At 42.1% G+C, this 21,281-nt stretch overlaps 1 protein-coding gene across 1 annotated transcript; it reads left to right on the top strand.

The window, feature by feature from the left end:
* The first annotated feature begins 1,869 nt into the window (after positions 1-1,869).
* Positions 1,870-20,447, top strand: pdzd7a (PDZ domain containing 7a). The gene is made up of 17 exons (XM_085243224.1): positions 1,870-1,901; positions 2,016-2,105; positions 2,480-2,725; positions 3,601-3,738; positions 3,870-4,044; positions 4,417-4,593; positions 4,899-5,046; positions 7,722-7,782; positions 8,409-8,936; positions 11,039-11,194; positions 12,438-12,598; positions 13,553-13,644; positions 13,724-13,815; positions 13,975-14,043; positions 14,764-15,432; positions 15,772-15,872; positions 19,303-20,447. The coding sequence occupies exons 3-17, from the start codon at positions 2,536-2,538 to the stop codon at positions 19,477-19,479; spliced, it is 2,934 nt and encodes a 977-aa protein (XP_085099350.1). The 5' UTR covers positions 1,870-1,901; positions 2,016-2,105; positions 2,480-2,535; the 3' UTR covers positions 19,480-20,447.
* Positions 20,448-21,281: the final 834 nt, after the last annotated feature.

The following is a 21,281-nucleotide window of genomic DNA, read 5'->3' as shown; positions in this document are numbered from 1 at the left end:
CTTCTATAACAGGGAAAGTAGCAGGGCGTGATCACGGAAACAGAAGACGTAATACCCAGTTAAAATAGTCAATAAAAATAAATGAACTTTATTTACAACACTAAAACTGCCCTGATCAGGGGAGAGAAAACCCCCCATAAACCTCGGCATACTAAAAATATGATGATGCTCAGTCCATGAGCTAAGTCCCCAAAGTTCCCGATCAGGCTATGCCACACTTCCTGGCTGTGAAGAATATGCTTATTCCACCAGTGGGAGCCAGGCCGACCGCGTCCTTCTTCTTGTGGCTGCGCCTGCCGCCACGCTACTCCATGGCTCTCCAGCTGCCACACACGTCTTTCTGACCTGCCAGAGCCTCTTATTGGCCGCTGCCAACATGGGAGGCCCGATTGATTTCTGTCCCCTGTGCCCTCCAGGTGTATCTAATTGGGGAAGTAAGGGGGGCGGAGTCTGTCGGGGAGAAGTCCCAATAAATGGAATAAAAGCATGCAACACTAAAATACACTCAACATTAAAACGCAAAGCATGCAACCACTCGATAATAAAAATCCTTCTTCATAGGATGGCATTTACATAAGGTGTCCAAGGTCGATATTTCAGAGAAAAACATAAATGAATCTTTGTATTGGCAGTAATAGTGCAGCACCGAAAAATGGCCCCTTGTGTGTTTGTTTCTTCTTTTGTTGTGGCCAAAAGTGGCAGTACATGGACAGTAAATATATCACATTAAATGCTGGCATTCAGTTAAAAACCAGACATGAATGAAAAAGATACACAAAGATTAAATGCAGAAAATAATATATTTATGATGAATATACAAAATAATAATTCTCCGAGAGCAGAAACAGGTTGCAGCTCTGATTTCAAAGTTTTAAAATGATTTTTACACATTTCGGTTTTTGAAGCAGAACATCATTTTGACATGAAACCTGGAAACATATTAAGCGTTACTAAGTCTTCTGTATCCGTTCTGGCATTTTTAATGAACCAAACTGAATCCAAATTGGTTCGAAAGTCAACGACTTATGATGATATTTAATTGAATATAGGTATCTGCCTCCATATGGCGCTTCGCTGACGCGTTGTTACAGCGCACAGCAGCAACCAGTGGGGCATGCACGTGTTTATGTAGGCCTATCTGTGTTGTGTAGATATAATAATGTCAGATTAATAATGACAAACCAGAAATAAAGATAAATATCTTTTGTAAAAGATAAATGACAACTTCTGTTTTCTGAAAGCCCTGTTAACCACACTCCTCCACAGTCTCCTACAAAACTGCTTTTGAGCTGGAGACCCACATGGATGTGACTAAACTAGCCACCGGGTGGGGTTGTTTACCCATCTTAACGGCGTGGCAGGAGGATCAGCTGCTCCGTTTTCCCCCGCCTTCATCTCTCTCCAGCTCTACCCAAGTCCAGTAGCACATTAATAAGAAAGTTTACTCGAGGACACGCTGGAGAAGTCTTGAGTGAGTGTTACTTTACTGTTTGAGTAATCAGTGTACTTACTCATCTCCAGCCCCAGCGCTAGTGGCTGCACAGCTGCGGGTGGGGGCTTATGTAAAAGGATTACACCTCTTAAGACAATAATGGTCACCGGGAGAACAAATGAGGTGGCATTAACGCTCCGGAGGTGTCTCTTAATGCGTCAGTGAGGCGGACCAGCTCAGTGCGAGCGCAGCCAGCGCAACATGGACACGGCAGGTAATGCTAAAATTCTTTACTTTATTTTAGACTCAGCAAGTCGAAGATATGAACAGAATTAAAGTCCACTTATAATTATGCCTCCCTGCAAACTGTCGCTCATATAACTTACTGTCAAATTAGACCTGTTGGTTATATGCATGCTGGCTGAGTTGCTGTCCATGGTGCTGATTAATAGACGGCCACGGGAGTTCAGTGAGTGTTTCTTATCCTCACAGGTCAATACTGTGTCAGAATTAAAGGATTTCATTGTCTATTCTTCAGCTCTGAGGCCACATTACTCATCACAACATATTCTTTTCACAACAGGCCGTTTAATTAAACATGACCAGAGGGGAATCACCCTGCACTGCTGACTTCTCTGCAGACAGCGGGCACCGGGTACCCTGGTTTCGGAAGGTACAGAGGACACTGTTGGATCACGCCAACATCTTTGACTTATAAGACCAGGATTATATCTGAGTGTGAGAAAATCCCTCTCTTCAGTCATGGAGCTTTTCTTTTAGCCAACTTTTGTGTTTTGTGACTTAGCTGTGTGGCTTCAGCTGAAGTCAGAGGTTTTTTTTTCAACCTGGTTCCTATTTTTAAGCTTTATCTACTGAATGAAACTGATGTCACTTGAGATTAGAGATGCTACCAGCAGCTTTTTTACTTGCCTCCTCCAGTGGGGTTCAGTTTGGACAAGCAGGTGCTAAAGTGTCCATTTTACAAGTTATTTGTCCCTCACTGCCTTTCCCCAAACACTTGGCTCCATCTCTGCCATCCTAAACTAGGACTCCACATATCCTCCCGCCTGGATGACTGAGGGAAGAGTTTTTGGACACTTACCATGGCTGACTCCTTTCAAACTCCAGCCTGGAGGGAGATGACAAATGGAGGGGGGCACCCCCACTTTAAAAACGGAGGTCCGAATGGGGGTTCCCACAGCACCACACGCTACATGGTGAAGAAGCAGCGCCACAGACGCAGGTCCTCCTCACCCATGGGCAGGGTCATCCTCATCAATGCACCTGTTGATGGTGAGGTCTGGTCCCAGTAACAGTCTTCTGCTACCATGGCAACACAGCAACTGGCTGCAAAGGTGTATTCAGGACAATCAGTGACACAGATATTTGTTTAAAATTAATTCAGAGCAAGCTGATATACATATGTAAAATACTGTGGACAGAGTTAATCTTATGTGTTTTTAAGCTAAAAGGCAATGAGAACTGAGTTACTAAAAACTTTTTTAGTCAACCTCTTTTCTATTTTTAAGCAGAAATGCAAACAATTCAAGTATCTGAAATGTAAAATTTTGGTAGTCTTCTTCATTTTCAGTGATCAGAAACTGAATGTCCGCAGTAGGCTTTGCTCATTTAAGACGAGACCAAAAAGTTGTGTGAAGATGTGAATTTTGGCTTTGGATATTTCTGACATTTGAAAGACTGATCGGCCAATATTTAATTGAGACAACATCAGAGTGATCAACACAAATGTTAATTAATGGTTAGTTGTATTCACAGTAGGCGCCACCCAAGTTGTGCAAAAATTCTGTCAGTTAAATAAAGTTGCTTTCAATGATGAGCCTATATAAATGCATTTCATTTGTCAGTTAACTTCATAGGAGTCTGTCGACCTGTGACCTGAAAAAGTTCATAAGGATGAAGTTTTTCATTTAAGGTTGATACATATGTTTTAGGTTTAACAGTCAATAGGTTTGTTATCAGTAACTTTTAAATGTTAGAATGTTTATTGTTTGTCATTTATTGTCTGTTCTTTGTAAATGAGTTTTTTTCCCATCAGCTTTGAATTTTCAAATCATATTTTGTTGGAAGTGTCCCAATCCTGGGAATACTTGTGGGTCACACTGTGCATATTTATGGTGGACTCATGTTGGTGTTTTGTGTGTTTGCAGGAGGGGATGACAGTGAAGACATTCACACAGTGACAGTAGATAAGAGTCCAGATGGGCGTCTGGGTTTCAGTGTCCGCGGGGGCTCTGAACATGGACTCGGCATATTTGTCAGTAAGGTGCAGGACAACAGCCCTGCAGGTTAGGAAGAAATGTGTGTGTTCATCAGACTGTCTATGTAAATGGTCACGACAAGCTTTTTTTCCCAGTGTGCTTACACGTGGGAATGTTGTCTTCTGGTTTTTCATGCTGAATTCTGCCTGTGTCTGCAGCGGAGGCTGGGCTGACTGTGGGTGACAAGCTGGTGGAGGTGAACGGGGTCAGCCTGGAGAGCATCACCATGAGCAGTGCTGTGAAGGTCCTGACAGGAAACAACAGGCTGAGGATGGTGGTGAGACGGGTGGGCAAGATCCCCGGCATCCGCTACTCTAAGGAGAAGACCACATGGTGAGGCCAGTCCACTCAGCAGGGCTGGAAACTACCAAGATATCAAACATTTACTGATGAAATACTTATTGCTGAATATGTAAGAGACTACAGCTTTGGAACTACTATCACTGACCTTTGTGTGGCTCTTGTTTTGTCAAGTCTTGTCACTTGACTGTAGCTCACACTGGTTATCTTTCTTTTGGGATATACAGTATCTTGGTTTCATGTGGCATCAGTGGATTGATTACTGCTGTGACCTTTATGGCTACTTGATTATCTGATACTGACACACCTGAATTCAGTGGACAGAGAGAAAGCAGTTTATATGAGTGTTTTCATGTGTGCATATACAATGTCTCCTTTTGTGTGTGTTTATGTGTGTGCGTGCAGGGTGGATCTGATTCACCGGCGGATGGTAGTGGAGGAGAGCGGTCGTACCCCTTCAGAGGCCAGTTCGGACAGTGCTCTTCGCAGGATCGTACATCTCTTCACCACGTCAGATGATTATTGCTTGGGCTTCAACATCAGAGGAGGAAGAGAGTTTGGATTGGGGATCTATGTGTCTAAGTATGAATACAAACACTGTTTTTTTGTTTTTTCTGCATGAGATAAAAAAAAATTAATTAGTACCTGTTGTAAAATCATTTAGGCCTCAGGATGGTTATATTGGTGCACTTGGTGGAATCCAGGTTTACCCCACCTGGCTGCAAATAATAATATTAACCCCAATAATTAAAGATGATATCATAATCTCATTTGCAAAGTTTATCTGAGTCTTTGTGGTAGATCAAAGCAAAGAAGCTCACATTTAAATTCAATTAGTAGTTACATTTCTTTTTTTCATGTCTGGATTTTTTCATACTGCTCATCAGGTTGGACCCAGGTGGACTTGCAGAGCAGCATGGCATCAAAATGGGGGATCAGATCCTTGCAGCTAATGGGGTGAGCTTTGATGACATCACTCACAGCAATGCGGTGGAGGTCCTGAAGAGCCACACCCACGTCATGTTGACCATCAGGGTGAGCGAATGAAAAAAAAAGGAAAAAAAAATATGTTTAAAGCTGAGCTAATCAGTTTCAGGTTGTTGGGTTGGGTTTTTTTTCTTTTTACATTTTTATAATTAACAAATCAACAGGGTATGAGAGGACTGTCACAGCATGTGGACACATTTTTGTTCTTCCTTTTACAACCTGTGACTTAAATGTCTTGGCTCAGTTTCAGACAGCACACACAGAGCAAGTGACGAGAGTAGAGGATTTAACAGCCAAAAAGCTAAATATATTCCAAGGAGTGAGAGGAACACAAGACAAAGAGCTAACATGAGAGTATATATTGGGCTTATTTTCCTCTTTTGGACATAAACATACCTCCAGTTGAATGCTGAGGTGTACATGAGCAACATTTTGTCAAACCACCAAACTAAAAAAAAACTCAGTGTTGTCTGAAATGAGACTGAAGTTTGATTTCAGGAAGTTCTCTAATTGCAGTGGAGTGTTAATAATTTGCTTCAGTTTAAACTTAACAGCTGATTGGAGCCTTGAGTGCTGACACAATAATAAATGCTAGCGTGTAAACAACACCGGCTCTTCTCAATGAGCCTGCACTGCTGAGCAGACAGTTGGCTTACAGCCCTCAAATTTCTTATGTGTGCCTGAGTATGTGTGCTAGGCCGCAGCACTTAACCTGTGTCATTTCTGGATAAAGGCACCGCGTGTAGGTGCGTATGAATCGGTGTATGTGTGATGTGCGGCGTGCTCTCAGCTCGCTAGCATTGCTGCATGCTCATTTTACCCCCCTGATCTCAGGTTCCACGTGTGAAAAACAGCCAGGCACGACGTTCATTATTCAAAGGCAGGCGAGGATCAGGTTATAATCAACCGAAAGCCTTAATTTATGCCTTCCTCCTGTCCTGTCCTGTATGGATGGATCACACACATAGTAAAGCAAGGTTTTATTATTTAAGACCCTCACACCTGTGCTCTTAAAGGAAAAAATGAGTGCTGATGAGACAGTTCCTTAAAAAAAAGTTGAGAAGGCATTATACAGTATTATGTGCTTACGAGAGCCACGTGTTTTGTAATTCTGTGAACCACATAATATTTACCCTAACCTATACAGTAAATACAAGCACCTTAATATCCTTACAGCTTTACATTTGAAGTAAGGATTCATTTGAACTGGATATTAAAGCAATTACTAATCATTACTAGAGCAAATATAACATAACTAAACTAACATTAAGTACAATAAGATGCTGCACAGAGGTCAAAAGGTGGAAATTAAGCTGGTATGCATAACTGAAAATATCAAAGGCAGAACAACCTGTAAGCCCAGTGCTCGCTTTAATGTGTGGACAGCTTATTGATTGGTCCAAATATTCCAGTGATTCCAGGGATTGTCATTGCAAGTGGTGCTCAAAGGATAAAGACTTTCCTTTTGCCCTCTTCACCAAGTTCACATTTTGGTTTTGAGCGTCATGTCTTAAAGATTAGTGTATGGACTAGCTTGAAATTGAATTCAGGACTCATGTCAAATGATAATACTTCGGTTAGCCATTGTTTTATATCTGTGGTCGTAATCTTGTCAGATTAATCTGCAGAACTAAAATGATACCTTCTCATCACTCTCAGCTGTATGTGACATGCTAATGAGCACACAGTAACGTGTTTGTTGTGGTCCCAGCTGTTTTTTTTCTACCTCTAAGTTTTGAATTGTTAGTTATCTGCTTGAGTTTGAAGTTTTGGTTCTTATATTTGGCAGGCTGATTTTTGCACTCCTGTTTTAATTTCCTCATTACTCTCTAGTGAGTTTGATGCTTTATAATATTAATAAATCTCTGAGTTCTGTGTTTACTTTATTCCTCCTCTAGTGAAGAGTTTTAGTTTTTTCCCATGCTTCTTATTCTAACTTTAGATCATGTTTTAGTGCAAGTTTTTGCATCTCTGTGTTTAGTTTTAAAAAAAAAATCCAATTTTACTCATTTTGTTGCCGCTTATGTTTTGCTTTGAATTTTGCTCCTTTCTTTGCGATTTTCTGATGACTTTCACCCATGTTTTACTTCCCCCCTTTTCCTAATTCCCATCTCGCCCTAAGTGTATGGATACAGTAGATAGCCCCATCCTTCCCTTAAAGGCCGTGTCTCCACATCTGTACACCTTACATTCATGTGCTGACTGTTTTCCCTCTCTGAAGATTTTTTTTTGGAGGATTCAGGTCCTTTAATTGGATTCAGAAGACACTATTCCTTCTTTTAAGATCAGATTCAGATCCATATTCACCCCATTGCCAGTTCTTTGTGTATTTTCATACAACAAAAATTGCTGTTTCTCTCCAGCTACATACTGTGTAATATACCAAGCTTTAAATACAAACATAATAAATAAAAGCAATATAACTGTTGTCATGACTTGGTGCTGTCTAAATAAAACTGAATCGAACTGAACTTGCTGACGATCCTCATGTAAACACTGCTATTATCAACATGTTGCTGTAAACTCTTTTTTGCAGAGTGTGAATGTGGCTCACAAGTAACAAAAAACTACAGGAAAAAATCCAAATGAACAAATGCTGGCTCATTTTTAAATGTTGAAAAACCTCACTAACAGTCAATAAAGTCTAGAGAGTCTACTTCATAGTAATCATGCTGACTGTTTGCTGTTCTCGATGAACATTTTGTTTTTTTGATCTTCAACAGGAAGCTGGCAGATACCCCGCATACAAGGAGATGGTGGCAGAATACGGCTGGCTGGAAAAGTGTATGTTGACTGTTTTTACAGTCCCTGGACAATGTTTAACACAAGTTTTACAAGAGATAATGAACGGTGGCGTGAGAAGTACTGCCTTGACTAAACAAAATCAATGAAGATTTTATCTGGTTTTCAAAGCTACATGGTGGAGTCTCCTTGGAAACATTTAAAAATTAGTGGGATAGTGGCCTTGTGTAGCCTTCTTGAACAAGAAAGCTGTCATTCAGTTTCTTAATAGCACTCCAGTTCCTTGTTTTTTGCTTTGATACGAGCCCATCTCAACACAGCTAGGGATTAATTCAGTGTACTCAAAGGCAGCTCAGTCATCTGGAATGGAGCATGACTTGACATCTGTCGAGATGCCAAGATGCAGAGTCACTTTGGAGTTTCATTAGGAAAAAAGAAAAAAAGAAGTCCTGCTTTTTTTTCTGTCTATCAAAAGCTCACAGGATTATGGGGATATGAGAACAGACAGGTTTTCATTCAAAGAAAGCAGAAATAAGAAGGAAACAAATTAAGCTTTTATGGGAAAACTTTATCCACAGTCCAGTCTAGCATGTATATTTATGTTGCTGTAACATATGGCAGCTGTTACACACACTAATCCCTTATATTCTTTGGATTGTGTTCTATAGTAGCCAATGGAGGCCCTCCACCATCATCACAGGGTTCAGACTCCAACTCTTCTGCCTCGTCATTGTCCTCCACCACCCCTCTCAGTTCCCTCAGTGGTCTCTCACAGGTCCTCTTCCCTCCTGTCTTTGGCTCAGAGATGGTAGACATTGGCATCTGCACTGAGGACCACTCCCGACGTCCGAGCAGTACTGATCGAACTGCTGACTCCGCCATACAGACTGAACCCCAACCTCCAAACTACCAGGACCACCTGTTACCTAACGGGTCACACCCCGAAAGGCTCTCCACGACAGAAACAAGCCGGACTGTTGGTGCCACATTAGTGTTGAAGGACACGGTCATACGTGGGAAAGGAGAAGGGCCAAGGGAGATGGGAGGAGCTGGAGAAGGTGGACAGGGACGGGTGAAAACGCTGTCATCAGGGAAGCAGGAAGTTGAGAAACACTCACCAAAGACAGCAGCTCTGATGGCCCTGAGCAGACCGCGGAAGCCAATCAGTCGTTCCCAGAGTCACATCACAGAGTCAGGTGAGGTCTGCAGGCTCTTTGGGGTTGTTAAATGTGGGGAACTATGGATGCAAGGTAGTTCTCTATGTACATTATTATTAGCTGACAAGTTTTTTCCAGCCTATTTAGGACATATGGGGTGGCTGTAGCTCAGGTGGCAGAGCAGGTCAGCCACTAATCAGAAGGTCGGTGGTTCAATCCCAGGCTGCCTCCTGGCTGCATGCCAAATATCCTTGGGCAAGATACTAACCCCATGTTTGCCTACTGGTGGTGGTCAGAGGGCCCGGTGGCGCCTGTGTCCGGCAGCCTCGCCTCTGTCAGTGCGCCCCAGGGCAGCTGTGGCTACAATGTAGCTTGCTATCGCCAGTGTGTGAATGTGTGTGTGAATGGGTGAATGACTGAATGTAGTGTAAAGCGCTTTGGGGTCCTATGGACTAGAAAAGCGCTATACAAATGCAGGCCATTTACCATATTTTAGTCACAGTCTAGGTGTTTACAATTAAGGCAGTGTTTTCTGAGAAAACAACACAAACACAATACTTTTTAATTTATTAACTTTAGCAGCAGTGGTTAAACCGAGATGGTGGCATAAAAAATAAAGCTCTCAGTATTTTGGTAGTGAGCATACAACCAACACAGTTTATTCATGTGACGAAAATTTAAGCAGACAAGTGATGTTTTACGTCACTGGTTTTAATTATGGACTGTATTAGGTACATCTTGCTAGTATCGGGTTGGGCCCTCTTGATGCCTTCAGAACTGCTTTAATTCATCATGGCATAGTTTCAAGGTGCTGGACACATTACTCATAGATATATACTAGATATACTCAAAGATCAATAAAAGTTTCTGACATAGTTGATTATCCAGCCATCAGGAGATGGGTACACGGTGGTTATAGAGGAGTGGAGGTGGTCAGTAACAATACTCGGGTAAGTTGTGGCATTTAAACGATGCCCAGTCGATACTAATGCATGCAAAGAGTGCCAAGAAAATATCTCCCTTATAGCACTACAGCTCCACCAGCCTGACCATTGATACAAGGCAGATGAGGACCCAAACGCAAAACTCACAGAGACAAAAGCTGAACTCAAAACCTCTGCTTTATTGCAGGCTTCACAAAGAAACAGAACTAAACTGGGAAAACTAAACTGAGCACAGAGGGAACACAGAGAAAGGCACACAAGTTCAGGGAAGAGACATTGACAATGTGACACTGAACTGAGGGAGACGTGGACATAAATACACAGAGTGTTAACGAGGGTTAACCCCAGCTAAGAAATCAGTCTTTCCAGAATTGCGGCACTGTTATCAGATATTGAGCTGATGTTTGTGACAGTTCACTGCTTCTGGGCTCTTCCTATAGGACACGCATCAGTTAGACAACGCCTTAACCCTCCATCACTCCAGAAAGTAAACAAGAACATTCAGACTCTCCACGGCTGATTTAAGCTCCATACAGAATTTGTCTATGAGCACAAGGTTGCCACAGACTCATGATTAATCACTGCCCTTTACTCTCACTTGTTGTACCTCTGTGAGAAATGAATAAGACCAAGCATATGGAGAAATATCTATCCAAGCCTTGGTGGGGCTGTTGAGTTATTAGCCTTTCCTTTTCAATTTCTCCAGCTCACTCGTAGCTTCAGAACCTGGTGGGGGCTCGGGCAAAGCTTAGGTCTGATTGGACATTTGTTATTGTAAGCGGGAGCACTTCTCTGTAGTGCTTCTAATAGATGGGGGTGTGTTCAGGTTGGTGAGGCTGCAATTCATCAGTGATACACTGTTGCTTTCCACAGTGTCAGATTTACTGCAGTGAAAAGAGAAGCTGACTGGAAGAGAAATGAAAAGTCTGTGCTTATAAAGGAGAGTGCGTGTCAGCCACTGTTACCAGCTTACAGTTAAGCATTGAGCACAACAAGGCCTAATGAATGATGTTTTCAGCACCCAACACAGATATGCAGAATGTCCTACTCCTGCTGTGGCTCTGTCAATTTTCCTGTGTACAAGACATAACTGCAAAAAAAGATGACATGTAGTCTATAGTTTGTTTAGTGCACAAAGTACAGTATGTGTGTTAATTTAAAAAGAGATATTTGTCTGTTTTTCCCCCCCACCTTTAGAGGAGAGACAGAAGAAGAAAAGGCAACACAGGGAGAAAAGCTCAGAAGAGGGTAAAACTAGTCTGAAACGCTCCAAAACCTTTGTCAACCTCTTATTTAAGAAAGACCGCAAAGAGAGGAGTCGCTCCAAGTCGCCGTCTCGCCGTGCAAACAAAGGTGAGAGAGTCACAGGGTGTGGGTTTTTCTTTCACATAGTGCAGCCTGCAAAGTGAAATGTTGCTTCAGGTTTTGAACAAATTGTGGAACATGACTCAGAGGTCGTTAAATTGACTAATTATAATACACAGTGTCTCATTTTAAGGCCACACTTTTAATTATAATCAGGGCATAGCGTTCTCTGAAGGAGATAAGTGAGGACATTATATCCAGCAGAATGTGAGGGGAGGTTTCCCAACAGTCCAGTTGTAGATAAAGTCTTTAGGAGTGTGTGAGTTTCTTACTTGAAGCTAAGACTAGTGAGCTTGGATAGAGGGGCACTGGGTTGTTCTCAGGGTCGAAGGAGGTTGAGAACGCAAGTGAGGTGAGATGGAAAGCCTCTTTAAAAGAAGTCATTGTGGGTAGCGCTGGTTTGAAGGTGGCAGGTGAGAAAGCTCGGGTGGGTCTTTTCTTCAGCAGGGCAGCAAAATCATGAAGACATAGAGGAGAGAACAAGAATAGCTGGAGTAACCAAGAATGAGGCCTGTTTACCAATCTGAGATGGCACACAGTGGTGTGGTGTGCTGTGATAGAGACTCAGTATGGAGCTTCCCTTTTAATACCAGCTCCTGATAAGGTCAGTGAACTACAAGTGTGTTTTCTGAACAGCAGGACCCCACGCTCCGACCTGCCCAACCAATCCTACAACAAAGAGAGAGAGAGAAAATGACCCGAGGACAAAAACCCAGTGCTCTACCATGACAGAGCTATAATACAGAATTCAAATGTTAAAACAGCCTCGTGAGATGACAAGTTTGCAGTAATAAGTAAGATTTTGTAAATTTGCATTGCTTTCCCTGATTTATAGAGGTGTTCCATTATGTTTAGGGTTTTATTCATCTCTAATGTTGTAAAGTCCTGTAAGAGTGTAACATTCATGATGACAATATCCAGTTAATTGCATAAAAATAGGGTCTCGGCTGATGTGTTGTAGAAAACTTAGTTACAAACAGAAATACTATTCAGATGTGTTAGAAGCAAAAATGTAATGGTGAAGAGCATAAGTTAAGATGCCTTGATAAGCTTGATTTCTTAATTTAATATCTTAATTTAAAGTTAGTGTAAGTTCTCCTGATGGTAAAAAAAGCCTGCACAATTTATTTATAGATGTTGAGAAGTCAAACATCTAACTGGAAGAGTTTTAAATGCCATCAGGACAGTTTCTTCTTTGCACATCATTTCTTTTATCTACATTATTCTTTAGATAAGGAACGGGGACGCCCATTCCACCTCTTGACCTCCCCGAGGGAATCCCGAGCTGGCAGCCCACTGCCCCGACTCGAGGTCCTGCAGCACGTGGAGGACATGGCAAAGAAACTGCTCAGTCAGGATGAGGTGGCTGCTGTGATGAGACACTGTCGGCGAGTGAGTTTCTAAACTGAAATTACCATCGCCACCTCAGAGGCACGCTGCTGTGAGAGTGCAGTGAGTCATCGAGTGTTCTTTAGTCACAGATGTGTCGTGTAACAGCTGTGACAAAAGATGGATTTGGCCTGTCTTTATGATCGGGATCGAACATAAGCTGTCATTTGATTCATTCTCAGTCCACCTTAATCCTAAAATATTCAGCTCCTTGGCTAGCCCGTTGTCTGACCTCAGAGGGTATTGACAAGAGAGCTTAGAGAGACGGGACAAAACAAAAGGGAGGTCGAAGACAAGAAAGTTAGGACTTGCTGCAGAGGTATAAACATGTGCTCAGTTCATCACATAAAGTTTTTCTGCACGCTGAGCTTTTAGTCACAGCAAGTGCAGAGCTCTAAAAACTATACTTCCCATTATCTCTAATCTATAATATGTTTTATCACAAATTTGTCTCGTGCTGTAAATGTGTATCTTGAGATACTGGAGCCTCGGTGTGTGAAGCAAACTTTTCTTGGACAAGCTGAGATGTATCCAGAGGTGTAAAAACTTCTCGCAGAGATGACATTGTAAAACTAATTTTATAATCACACACTCAAAAAATGATTCTTCGCTCTCATAAAGATGAAGCAATAATTTTGAGCAAAATCATACTGAAATATTTAAAATCAAATGTTTATTGATTCAAATAATTGTCGATTAAGCAAAATATGCTTTATGTAAACTGAATGTACACTAATCAAGTACATTTCTGTCCTTCAATTTCCATTAAATTAATGTTTTTTAGTGCACTTATGTAACAAAATTACAAGCATGTTATACATGTACTCAAATTTACTTAAAGTCAGTTGTCTGGGTATAAATATTTTTTGAGCTCAGTCAGATCCTCAGTGTACATGTCCAGCTGGTTCTTTTTGTTTGCCTACTTTAATTTGTGCACCAATCAAATCCTTCCTACAGTTTCTGTCCGACTCTGTAATCGAGGACTTGGTGCGTCCTCTTCTGGCAATCTTGGACAGGCCAGAGAAACTGCTGCTTCTCAGGGAAATAAGGTGAGATACACAAGGCATAATACTGCTTTATGTGTTTACATGCTGTATGAACTACATGTCCGCTTTATATCCACTGCAGAATGCTGATACCAATGACTGAGTTGGGTCGCTTTGACAGCATGGTCATGCCTTTTGAGCTGGAAGCGTACGATATTCTCAAGAGTCGCTCATGTAAGCATAGGATGCACCTGACATCACTGCCCTGATATTTTATTGTTGTTGTTGTTTATTTATCCAGTTTTACAAGATTAAATTCTAAGCTGTGACAGAATAAAAAACAGAAAAGAATTTTTCAAGTGAGATTAAAAAAAATGAAATCTTTCTTTTTAGCGCGTTCCCCAGCTCTGCGTTCTCCTCGTAGTGGAACTCCTCGTCGTCACCTCATCACCCCAATCCCAGGTACATGGGCTGTATCTCTTGCTCTCGCACTCTCCTTATCTAGGCCTCGGTCCTTTCTTCAACCTTTCTCTCTATCTGCTTGATGGCTCCTGTAGGATTATAACTTATACAGAGGCTCAAACCTCTCTCTGTCTGTCTCTAGTTTTCTGCCACTTTATTCCTGCCTCATCTTATATTCATAGTCAAAGCCAAACACCTTCACACGCAGACCATATCCTGTCCCTGGCACACATTCCCCACCCTCATATAAAAAGGACACACACACACACACACACACACACACACACACACACACACACACACACACACACACACACACCCCGAACAGATCAGGTTTCCCGTGCTCGTGCTGAAGAGGGTTGTTTTACATCTCGGTGCATACAGAAAAGACAGAGACGTGCTGTGTGACACTTCAACAATGCAAAGATGCTTTGAGCATTTACTTCATTTAAAAGCAAGCGAGACACAATCAGTCCCATCTTCAGACTGATTGCAGCCGCCTCTGAGGTCATAGGCCCGGGTCAAAGGGTCAGTATTATGAAAACAGCAGATATCTGTCAAAACGTCTCTGAGCTGTCGTTGTTCTGTCTTCTGCCAGCATAGCTAAGTTTTAACATGGAAGTAGAAAGCACGGATGAAACTCACAGCACTGATTCTGCTCCATCATAAGCTTTATAATATGCACTGACTCAGTCACTCACTGTTTATATGTTTGTACAGACTACAAGGGTGGATTTTATCTGCAGCCGGTCCACGACAGACTGCATGAGCGCCGGTTGATCGAGGAGTTGGAGAGACTGCGTGTGACAGGTCAACGGTCTGGCCATCTCTCGCCATCCCGTGCCTTCACCCCTCTGCTGGATGTACCTGTGGACAACTATGTATCCTCTGTGCGCTCCCGTTCCCCAAGCCCCTTGCCCACTCACAGCTTCCTCCTCAAAGAATCCCCACACAGCACTAAACGTGGCCACCAACCCCATCGATCCCCAATCAGAAGAGAGAATGGGGCGTCGTGGTACGATGAGGTCTCCTTGTTGTCCGTGTCTGACCGAGGGGACGGGGCTTATGAACGAGGGCGGTCACCTGTGAGGAATGGCCATGGGAGAGTGAGGAGAGAGGGCAGTCCTGACAGTATATATGGCAGACAGAGCAGGCAAGAGGGCTACACGGAGGTCAGCGTACACGTTCCCTCACAGCGGAGAGGCAGAACCCCTCTGGCTGAGGTATTTGATCCCCAGAGGGAGAAGAGCCCGTCCAATGCCAGTGGGAGTACTCAGCAAGTGAATGGACACTCACAAGATGTTCAAAAAGTGAAAGGAAGACAAACTCTACCACCCAAGGAGTGTGAAATCGCCACTTTGACCATTTCCAAGGCCAAGCACTCACTGGGTAAATAAAAAACAGCACTTGTTGTGACTTTCATTTAACTTTAAACTGAAATTTCAGGATTTGCTTTAATGCCAGCTTCTAAAATCGTTTTTAATCTGTGACCGTATATGCGCTTGTAAGCACAATACAAACTGCTTAGTGACTCATCCTAAGCTGTCTCTTACATGACCAGTAGAGGTCAGGCCATCACTAACTGCTAAACTAAAATGCATTTATAAGAGTTCACACACAAAAAAAGACCAAACGACCAATCGATACAGTGTAAGACTAGTTACAAAACATGTGGTACTGCCAAACATGCCCTCAGTTTATTATTGTTCTTTTTCTGTGTGTTTACAGGTATTAGTATCTCTGGAGGTGTAGAGTCTAGAATCCAGCCCATGATAAAGGTTGAGAAAATCTTTCCAGGTGGAGCTGCATCTACAAATCAGGCTTTGAAGGTCAGCGTCTAGCATGAACACATATAATAATAATAATAATAATAATAATAATAATAATAATAATAATAATAATAATTGATTGGATTTATATAGCACTTGTCTGTAGCAGATTGTGAGAGAGATGTGCCAGCCCTCAGTCCTGAGGTTATGAGTTGTTGCTATGAAGTAATTGTGTCTATGACAGAGACGTGTGCAATGAGGAGTGGAGAGTAGATGAGAGCCATCTCAAGTGGCCCATCACTTTCATTATGAATGAGGTACATGGATGCTGGTCTGCTAATGTATTGGTAATATATTGCCTGTAAAGTAACTTAACAGTCTTCTTGGCCTGGTTCACTGAAACACATATGCTACACATGCGCTCATTCACTAAAGTTAATCACAGACTTATTGTTAAAGCTCAGTGGAATTAGAGATGCTTGGGAAGAAATGTTTGTGTGCAAAGTTGAAACATACTTATTCCAGCAGTAGGAGGCTGACATTATGTACTCGTGTTTGCTGACAAATTCGTATGTTTCCTAGCTGCAAGTTATCAGTTGAAAACTGCTATCTGAGTGTTATTCCTGATCAGTGTCAAACATGTGGGCAATCCCATATCTAACTAACTTTCCCTGGCCCTCTGTGTACAGATACCTACATTCACATTCATACAAACTCCACATCTCTGTAGGTGCATCTCAAGACATTTGAATATTGTGGAAAAAATTCAATATTTTCCATCAGTTTAATAAAAATGAACATTTAGGATATCCTGGACTTACTGTGCAATTAAACTCCGTTTTACTTTTGACAGTTATGGCTTACAGAAAAAAATAATAGAAAAAATATCTCAAAATAATACAAATGTTGATTTTTTTGAATTTCAAAGAGTATAAATACTGTGTATCTCTCAGGCTAGTTTAGTACATTGTGTCCACATGAAACTCATGGACAGCCTCCACAAAGAGGGTAAGCCACAGGTCATTGCTGAAAAGGCTGGTGGTTCACAGACAGCTGTATCAAAGCATATTGATGGAAAGTTGATTGGTAGATAAAGGAGCACAAGCGACAGGGGTGACTGCAGCCTTGAGAGGATTGTCAAGAAAAGTTGTTTCAAGAACTTTGGAGAGCTTCACAAGGCGTTGACTGAGGCTGTTTCCATCTTTCACTACGTCCAGAGCTGTAGTAGTCCTAATATCAAACCACTTCTGAACCACAGACAAAAGAAGTGCCTTAGCTCAGCTAAGTAGGAAAGAACTGGACTGTTGCTCAGTGGTCCAAAGTCCTCTTTCAAGTCTGGAGGAAGAGTGGAGGGATACAGAATCCAAGTCCAGTGTAAAGTTTCTGCAGGTTGTGATGATCTGAGGTGCCACCAGGTGTCATCTGCTGATGTTGGCAGTGGTTGGTCCCCTGTGTTTTAATCAAACTCCAAAGTCAACACCGCCATCTACCAAAACATTTTAGAGCTCTTCACGGTTCCACCGGCTGAAAAACTTTATGCAGACTTCCTTTTCCAGCAGGACATAGCATCTAGCCACAGGGTTACACGTTACATAATAGTTTTGATTTTAGTACTCAAGTAAGGTTTTCGACACATTACAGATGACTGAGGTGGTAAATGTTTGAGGATCACCAGTTATCCTAATGAGGAACATAATGCTCTGCATAAAATTTACTCAAAACCAAGCACTGATAGAAAAAAAAAAACAAGGAATCATTAAAGGTTTTCGCTCTAGGACTCAATAAAAGAATATACCAAATGTAATTCATCAAATATTTAAAGCGACGTTTCAGTCTGGTTAAAAGTAAGGGATTTAAGCAACATTGCATCCTAATGACACTATGATCTTTTCTTAGCCATCTCACCAGCATGACTAAAAACAGACAGGTTGTTGGCTATGAGGCTTAGACACAGATATATGGCTACTCCCTAGCACTCCTGTGCTATCTGTGGTCTCTTCCTCACACCTAACAACCAGGCATGTCAGCTGGCTCATATCAGCTCCACGGCTCAGTGTTATCTCCCGGTATTCTGCAGAGGGAAGTGAGATCAGGCGGGCTCAGTGTTAACACGCATCCTGTTTCCTTAGACCCACATGATAATCACACCAGTGAAGAATATTGTATTGTGTGTGTATTAGTCATGAGACACGTGCTGTCCTGTTCATTAGACGCTGCCATCTGCCTTCACCGGCAGGAACGTGGACGTAAGCGAGTCATGTCAACGTGACAGCTGAGTTAATACCTGCAAAATGACATTCCCAACAGCTGGACCTGCTGATTAGTGCTGCTTAGCAGAAGCAGGCATGTTTACATGCAATCCTAATGCAGTGATTCTCTAAACACAAGGCAAAAAGAAAATGTTTTTTTTAGTATTTTAGAGAAAGTTATCTCAAAATTTGAGCAGCCACGAACCACTGTCCCGAACTACAATTAGAGCATGAGTGGTGTTACATTTATGATAACCAACACTCTGAGCTATGCTTTTCTCAGCCCAATACATGAGCTATTTGGCCTCAGATCCTCCCATGCAAGCTGTAGTTATTATTACATGCCATGTTATTTGTTGGCTGGAAAATAGAGAACCTCGTAAATGCTCAGTATAAATGGCTGTAAAGAGGATGGGGCAGATTAGGTTGTGATCTATTTAATTCAGATAAATTACTTTTCAAAAATGAAAAAGCACTTTTTAATCTCCTCTTTGGTTAAATGGAGCTAAATCTTTTGATACTGTTTGCACGGAGGGCTATAGGGTTGTTGGTGAACACCGGACTCTCTGGAAAAAAGAATAAAAAAATCAGCAGCCCGGATCTAACCTCATCCATACAGGCCAAATAGGTTAGAGCTGTAACAGATGGAACAGGGTGGTAGAGAATGAAGGGAAAATAATCTATTTGTGTCTAATGACTCGAAAGGAAAAGGGAAAGGAAAAAAAAAGAAGGTACAACAATGGCCGTCGGCCTTGTGTGCTTCTGTGTTTCTAACCTTCGCTGAGATTGAGCACATTAGGCAGGTGCATCCTTGGCAAACGCTGATGACATCAGAGGAAGTTCCTCTCCTCGAGGCTGCAAAGATTTGCTACTCTCTGCTCGCATCCTGCAGGAAACAGCAAGCATAGTCCTAACTGTGCGGCTGTCTCAGTGTATATTCTTTTTCCAAAGACCTTGTGCTGAAGGGGAAACTTTATACGTGCACTAGTGACAGCTTTCAGTGTGAATGCATTAAAGAAGTGGGAGAGCTCCAACTCTCTTTGGCATAAATTACATTTCTTCACAGAGGGGCACAATCTCTGCAGTGTTATGGAAACTGTCTTTAATGTTGCTCTGAAAAAAAAAATAGACACAAAAAAGAGATACACAAATGGAGGAAAACATGCTTACAAAGGATACTCAATCTTTTTCTGTGGCTTTTCAATGTTCTTTTACCCTTTTGCATGTGTTTGAATCTGCAGGCAGGGTATGAGCTGTTGTCCGTAGATGGAGAGAGTCTGGAGGGAGTGACTCATCAGCACGCCGTGGATGTAATTCGGCGTGCATTCAGCAACAAGGCCAAAGAGCCGATGGTTTTTGTGGTCAAGGTCCCTAAGGTCTCTACCGACCCCAGCAGCCCCAACAGACTTGCTGACTAAACTCTGTGTGCCTCACAGCCAGGTTGCTGCTCGGGCATGAAGGACAACAAAACCTGCTGCTCCTCTGGGACTTAATAAATACAGGATTCACCCCAGAAGAAGAAATATGGGATAGGTAGCGCTCCGGTCACAGCGGAGACAATCAAAGGCAAAGTTATGACAAAATATACCATAAAGTATGTCTTGCATAAAGGTTGCAGCTGGTTTTGAAGACTAATACAGCTGCATATTTGTCAAGATAAAGGTCACTTTTGCTATAATGTAATGCGAGATGAAAACCAAATGTTGCAATTGTATGAATTTTATATGATTCTTAGTTTTTAGAAAAACTTTTACTAAATGCATATGTTGCACGTTTTCTAAAAGACGCTTTTGTGATAGGATCGTGTAATTCATGATCTTTGGTTAGAATAGTGCCACTATTCAACACGTGGCAACTTTGCCGTGACCTCTGAGCACTGTCTGATAGTGGAGCCAGTGGTCTGCACTTTTTACTTGAAGCATCTCAGCCCAGCAGCCCTGCAGGCATGCCAGAGGGCGATTACCTCAGCCAGCATTATGAGATTTATAGATTTATACTCAGATTAAATCCCTGTATTATGTCAAAACTGATAGTTTGGGTTTAGAGGATGTCTGGGGAGATTATTGCAAATTGCTGCTCAGTATTTTTTTTGTGTTGTATTTCTCTGGCAGAGGTGCCTGTATTCTGGAGCCATCCGCCACTTTAGAGGCTTAATTACACCATGCTGTGGATGGAGCTTATGGAGACATGTGGAAGAGTTGGAAAAACATGTCAATGAGAAATGCAGGTCCAGTGGCACAAATAAAAGTCGGGTTAAAGAAATATGGATGGGAGAAAGCAGTGTGCTTAGTGCCTTAATTCTATAGATGAGCAGTCAGAAAAACGCTGAGAAAATGTTACTCAAGCTTGATTTTAATAAGTGATAGAAAAGCTGAATTGTTTATATGCCTGCATGGAATTAAATTCTTAAGATGAAAGTGAGCATGTCTGTGCCTTTGAGTTACTCACTGGCTACTTTGTTAGATGAACTTGTTCACCTGCTCTTTAACGGACCTATCTAATCATCCAATCAGATGCCGGTGCATCCGTGTGTTTAAGCACATAAACGTGGTCAAGACGAACTGCTGAAGTTCAAACTGAGTGCGGCATGCCTGGTGGAGTATTTCAGAAACTGCTGATATATTCGAATTTTCTCGAGGAACTATCTCTAGGGCCTGACAAAGAGAAAACATACAGTGATCTGCAGTTTTCTGAGATGAAATTCTGAAAATGCCTTGTTCACGTCAAAGGTCAGAGGAGAAGGGCCAGCCTGCTTTGAGCTGATAGGAAGGCAACAGTAACTCATATAAAAAGCATTCAAAGATTGGAAAAACATTTCCTGAGTTGATGAATCTTTATTTGTGCTGTGACATTCGGGTGGTAGGGTCAGAATCAGGTGGATACAACATGACAGGACCCAACCTGTCTGGCATCAAGGACTCATGCTGGGGTGGTGTAATGGTGTGAGGATATTTTCTTGGCACACCTTGTCCTTGCTCTCGTCCTATAGTAGCTGGGATGGGCTCCAGCCCCCCTGCGATCCTGATAAGGATAAGCAGAAGAGAATGAATGGATAAATGGACTTTGGGCCACTTGCTGCTTTTTGATGTCACAAAGTTCCAATAATCTCAAACAGGTTTCTTGTACGTGAGTTCAACGTACTCAAATGGGCTCCACAGTCATCAAATCTCAATCCAGCTGACCACTTTGGGATGTGGTGCAATGGGAGATTTGTTTTATG

Source organism: Mchenga conophoros, linkage group LG13 (assembly GCF_057382185.1).
Source record: "Mchenga conophoros isolate Kocher_MC1m ecotype Shallow Benthic linkage group LG13, M_conophoros_male_GT1.1, whole genome shotgun sequence".
Taxonomy (NCBI): domain Eukaryota; kingdom Metazoa; phylum Chordata; class Actinopteri; order Cichliformes; family Cichlidae; genus Mchenga; species Mchenga conophoros.
This window is presented reverse-complemented; position numbering and strand designations above follow the sequence as displayed.

What these genes read in the sequence shown, in the direction of transcription:
- pdzd7a (XM_085243224.1), top strand. Translation starts at nt 2,536, where the DNA reads ATGGCTGACTCCTTTCAAACTCCAGCCTGGAGGGAGATGACAAATGGA. An exon ending in GAGTCACATCACAGAGTCAG is followed by an intron (nt 8,937 to 11,038) that starts GTGAGGTCTGCA and finishes CCCCACCTTTAG; the next exon opens with AGGAGAGACAGAAGAAGAAA. An exon ending in CTACAAATCAGGCTTTGAAG is followed by an intron (nt 15,873 to 19,302) that starts GTCAGCGTCTAG and finishes TTGAATCTGCAG; the next exon opens with GCAGGGTATGAGCTGTTGTC.